We start from the raw sequence: 6,000 nt of genomic DNA, 5'->3' as shown, positions 1-6,000 counted from the left end.
GATGTAATCCAGTCTGCAGTCAGAGATCTTATTCTGAGTATTCACAGCAGCCGTAGCCTTTCCAAGATCTTATCCGTGCTGCACTCAATGAGCCCATTTTGAGAAACTCACGCCTCTTCCCATCATTTCAATCCCAGCGGGCAGCCTTGTGGGGGTTTGAACAGCCAGTTCTGCTTTCTTAATTCTTCGATAAGTCAGGGCCAAGCCAGCTCCGATCAGCCAGAACCCTGTTACCATGGTTCCGAATAAGTAGATATCTTCAGCACTCAGGCTCACCCGAGCCCAAACTTCTCGTTGAGAAAGGGGTGTCAATTGCATTTAGGGACCAGTTGATCAAATCCATAATTCCTCTTTTAGGTTTTAGAGAACAGACTGTGAGAGAATGTTCCAGGGAAAAGTAATACAAAAAACACAAGACTAGACAAGGACATAAGAAGCTAAGCAGGGAAGCTAAGGGAGAGGAGGAGGAGGAGAGGAGAAAAGTGTGACCGCCTTCGTCAAGAGCAACAGCAGAATTAATATAATAACAATATTTAATAATGTTACTACAAAAAGCATCAACAACAGCACGGATTCAAACTATATTCACTGCTTTCTATATCCATTTAATTGCAACCTGTCAGCATTTTTAATCATAACACTTCAGCAAATTTCTTTGCCATCCTACTCATTCAGGAAAAATCTGGATTTCGGTGGGTACTGTGACTTTGGACAACCCACTTCACCACCTAGGTTGATTGCCCTGCTAAATAATAACGATAAATGGACTGGTTCTTATATAGCACTTTTCTATTCTGAGCATTCAAAGTGCTTTACACAACTTGCCTCATTCACCAATTCACACGAGCACTTATTTCTGTGAATGTGTGTATATATACACACATTCATACTCTGATGGATGCATCGGAGAGCAACAATTTCTTGCCCCAGGAAATTTGGCATGCAGACTGGATCATACGGTGAACAAAAACCAAACCTTCCGATTAGCAGGTGAGCTGCTTTACCGCCTGAGCTACAGCCATAACACCCTGCTACACTGGCTGAATGTGCTAGAATATGAAATGTGAATCATTGAGTAATTTATGTATTGGTTCTTAAAAACATAAACAGAAAGTCTAAACAACAATTTAAAAATAACATTGATAAACTAGTATTCACCAGCTTACAAACACTTTTACTTTGTATTTAAAATGTCAAAGTAAAAGCACATTTTGGGTTTTGTTTTTTGGAATTATTTAGTTTGATGTGAATTTTTTAACTGGGGCAGTGATTTAAAGGAAATCATTTAAGAATATTATAATGGAAGTCACACGTTAGTGGAAGAACTGCCACTTACTTGTAGATAAATGTTTTATTTTATGAGTTTTTATGTTACAGTCAAAAAGAAGTAGTAGTTAAAATGAAGTTATAGTACCTCTGAACTGTAACTAACAACAGTCCTCAAGTTTCTTTCTGAGTTATACACATAGACTGTATGCACACTCACTTTAGATGAGGATGTGTCACACTCCTGGCAGATCCAGCCATATCCTGTCTGCTTGGGTGATTTCTTCAGTGGAGGGTCCAGACACCCAAAGTGATAGCAGAGTCGACACTCATCACACCTGAGATGCAGACAAAGGGGGGGCACACGTTATGTCCCAGACACTTAAAGCCTGAGTAGTCCTTTAATGATGAGGCCAGTTCAACAGTGATGGATGATGACAAGGCAGGTGTCAGTGAGTGAACTTTGTTAATGTATTCCAAATATCCTCTAATCACTCCATTCCCTTGACCTTACACAATCATTGTCTGCCCAGTGGTTCATATCAGTGTTCAGATAAATACAGGCCTTGGTAGTGCCAGTAGTGCCTATAAAATCCTAAGGAGCTGGAATATAAGCCCTCTGGTGAAGCAAAAGGGGTCAAATAACTTTTAGAGTATGTTTCACAGAGAAGACATATATTCAATTGCAGCTTTTCAAACCAAAACTGAAATAAACAATCAAATTAATAGTTGATTTATGAACATATTTTTTTCTTTTTTAGAAAATTAAATGTTCACATGCATAGAAATCTTGGGTTAGAATCACAGTGAAATTAATTTAGCATACAGATTGTAAAGTGGTAACATGGTTCTGTTCAAATTATAGAGATACAGCAACTTAAACTACAAAACCTCATTAATTAATTTAGTTTCCTTAACCAGTAGTTAACTGGGCAGCACAACGGTACAATGGTTACCACTGTTGCCTCATAGCAAGGGGGTTATGCACTCACATCTGGTGGCCATCTTGGACCTTTCTGTGTAGAATTTGTGTGTTCTGCCTGTGCTTACGCGAGTTCTCTCCTGTATCCTAGCTTCTTCCTACAGTTCAGAGACAATGAATGTAAACTTGAAAGATTGTAACAGGGCTAACACAGACAGACTGGCAACCTGTCCAGGATGAAACCCATCCCTTTGCCCTTTGACAGCTTGGATAGGCTACAGCTGGGGAGCGGAGGGGCTGGGCAATGCTGTGTAGACTCTTTCCTCACATAGCTAATCACCATTAAGTCACCATTATTGGTAGCTTACTAGCTAAACCCTGTAGATGTTTGAGACAGAGGTGTGGTCTCTGGCTCCACTGCAGGGGAGGGGTGATGCAGCGGGCTCGAGGGGCAATGCTGTGCAGGCTGGCAGGGCAGCTGTGTACAATGTGGTAATCAACTAGGTTTGGGCGGTATAAACAGTATACAGTAGAAACGATATGAATCTGGCCAAAGATAGAGATTTTGACTATACCGCTCTACCGCAATAGTGCATGTTTATGAGGTCATCAAGCTGTGCCTGTTTTGGTCGAAAGCATCGCAGCGGCTGCAAGCTAGCATGGAGCTTACAGGTGGGGAGGAGGAGGGAGTGCTCATAAAGAAGACCAGTGCGACGTCGGTGATATGGACCTGGTTTGGGTTTAAGCTGTCAGAAGTTGAGCAGAAAAATATCATCAGCAAATTATGCCAGGTGACAGTAATAGCGAAGAGAGGGAATACAAGTAATTGGTTTTATAACCTCAAAATGAAACACGTTTTGGAATATGAGGAAAACCAAAAACTGCGCCTTCCACAAATGCCCAGTCATTCAAGTGGAAAGAAAAAAGGTGGCCCTACACACCAGCAAACTGATTTTTTTCCAAGCCTTTTCTAAAGGCACATTTTACACTTTATTTTTTACAGTTTAGAATTTTGTGTTTTACCGATATTTTTTTATTCAAAAATCTTTGTGCATTTATCTTCATTTTTATTTGTTATTTAAGAGTTTTGTGTTACATTGTTTGGAAAAAGATCTGTTACATCTTAAAAAATATTTGATAAGTTTTGTAATTTTTAATATGTAAAAGATTAAGATTAAAAAATTTTTAAAAAAGGTTTTGCACAATAAGTGTTCTTAAAATGGCATGCTATACTGTTCAGTCATTTGGACATATGTATACAGAAGAAAAGAATATATCGCGATATATGTCATTACTGCACATGCTTCAAATTATACCGCAGTATGGATTTTAGGCCATATCGCCCTACAGCCCTACAATCAAGACACCCATCATGATGAAGTGCTTCTAGAGGCACATTTAGACCCTGCTGCCACCCACACTGGACCCACTCCAGTTCACCAATCAACAGATGATACCATTGCCACCACCCTACATCTGGGCTCTCATCCACCGGGACAATAAAGCCTGGAGAATAACCTTCTCTTAAACATCAGCAAATCCAAGGAGCACAAAGCAGGCGAGAAATTACGAGGCACTATATGTGGTGTGCCAGTGGAGAGAGCAGACAATTTCAGATACCTGGGTGTTTACATCACACGGGACCTTTCGTGATCCTGTCACATTAACACTCTGGTGAAGAAAGCCCGGCAGCATCTCTTCTTCCTCAGATGACTCAGAGACTTCCACCTACCTCTGAAGGTGCTCAAGAACTCTACTCATGCACCATTCAGAGCATCCTGACGGGAAATATCTGCACCTGGTATGGGAACAGCACCAAGCAAGATAGATGATCTCTCCAAGGATTGGTGCACTCTGCCGAATGCATCATTCGCTCAGTGCTTCCTGACCTGCAGTCTATTTACACCAAGTGGTGCATGAAAGACTTCTCCCATAACAACAAGGTAGTATTCGCACTGTTGAGGTCAGGGAAGCACTTCCACTCACTTAAGGGCAACACACAGAGAATGAAGAGGAGCTTCTTCCTCCAGGCTATATTGGCCCTGAACCAGGTGTAGGACTGGACTCTAAATATGTCTATACACCATCGCAAAATAATGTACGCCTGATCTGGTTTCTCTTATATCACATCACTGTACATGCACTTAATAAAACAATTTACTTCAATAATATACTCAATAACTATTTTTGACTATTCACTGTCAATCTGCACACTGCTGATTTGCATACCTTTTTAATTTTTGATTTTTAACTTTAATGTTATACTTGATTTTTAATTTCAGTTTATTCTTGTATCTGGTTGGGAATTGCACAACAATAAGCATTTCACTGCATGTCGGACTGTGTATAAAATTTCATCAGATCATAGATTTCAGTTCAGCATTCAACACAATCATCCCTCAGCACCTCTTCCCCCATTCAGTTTTCCTCTGCAACTGGATCCTGGACTCACGACTGTGCAGAAATGCACAGTTTGAACCACATTATCAAGTTTGCCGATGAAACGACCGTGCTTGTCTCATCAGCAAGAGCTGAGGACTGTGGTGATGAGTCAGCATACAGAGAGGAGTTGCAACAGCTAACAGACTGGTGTAGAGTCAACAACCTGTCTCTGAACGTGGACAAAACAAAAGACATGATTGTCGACTTCAGGAGAGCACGGAGAGATCACTGTCCACTGAACATCAATGGATCCTCTGTGGAAGTTGTCAAGACCACGAAATTCCTTGGTGTCCACCTTGCAGAGAACCTCTCCTGGTCCCTCAACAACAGCTCCATAACTTGTTGGTTCATGTCTTAAGCTGTCATGTTTCATATCTGCGTTGTTCAGGTTTGTCAAGCTCGTGCCATGTAGGCATCCTGTCATGTTTCCGGTTTATTTTGAAGGGTTTTGTTTCATGTTCTGTGCTTAGTGTACACTTCCCCCGTCGCGTCATTATGTGCATTTGTTTCAGCTGTTTCCACTTTCCATGATCATCCCTTGTGTATTTTTTCTGTGTTTCCACTTGTTCGCTGTCGCGTTGTCTGTGTTACCACCCCCCATGTGTTCATAGCCATAGCTGTCACAGTCTTAGTCTTTGTATTTATAGTCTTAGTTTTCTTCGGCATAGTCTTCTGAGTTTTCATAGTTGTATTTCAGTATTAGTTTCCCAGTTTAGTTCTAGTTCTGTTTCGCCACTGTGTTTTGTGCCTTGTTTGGACTCAATGACATCAGCCATAATAAAGGTTCATTATTCGTTTAAACTCAGTTTTATCTCCTCACTCACTCACACACGGTCTGTCCCCGCAAGCCGTGACATCTAGCAGTATCTAACAAAATAGTATCTAGCAGGACACGCACAGTGATGAGTCCACTGTCACAGGCTATACAAAGGTCATTAGTAACTTTCACTAACACCGTTTCTGTACAGAGATGAGTTCTGAAACCTGACTGAAACTCTTATTATTCATCACCTTACAAATCAAAAGATGCCAATTATCTGCGACAATTAAATTTCTGCTGTGGTTTTAGTAAAACCAAAGTGCCTAATGTTTAAATACCTTTTTTTATATATGGTTGTTGGGGGTGTTGGTGCCTGGGATGTTGGTGAGGACCACACTCGTGTCCACAAGGGGGGGGGGGGGGGGAAGGTTAATGACTTATTAGAGAAATACAAGATGATAGATATCTCAGCCTGTTGCTGGTGGTGGAGCTGACATTTCATTTTGCTACCTGATTTACCTACAGGGCTGGGACACCTGTCAATATTTTCGAAATTCAGACAAAACTGAGATTATTCTACTCGATCCTAAAAATCTTAGGAAAATGTTGA

General features: G+C 40.9%; 1 protein-coding gene across 1 annotated transcript in view; it reads right to left on the bottom strand.

Annotated features, from left to right (window-relative positions):
• Positions 1–1,366: 1,366 nt before the first annotated feature.
• LOC102209142 (PHD finger protein 14) overlaps positions 1,367–6,000 on the bottom strand; it is a gene marked incomplete at its 5' end in the record, with an annotated part of 40,210 nt that continues 35,576 nt past the window's right edge. The window contains one exon of the mRNA XM_005750689.2: positions 1,367–1,604. Within this exon, the coding sequence (XP_005750746.1) occupies positions 1,406–1,604 (199 nt within the window). The remainder of the gene's footprint in view (positions 1,605–6,000) is intronic.

Source organism: Pundamilia nyererei, unplaced genomic scaffold, assembly GCF_000239375.1.
Source record: "Pundamilia nyererei isolate P.nyererei 1_Seehausen unplaced genomic scaffold, PunNye1.0 scaffold00284, whole genome shotgun sequence".
NCBI lineage: Eukaryota > Metazoa > Chordata > Actinopteri > Cichliformes > Cichlidae > Pundamilia > Pundamilia nyererei.
The sequence above is the reverse complement of the archived record's forward strand: the minus strand, read 5'-3'. Positions and strand labels throughout refer to the sequence as shown.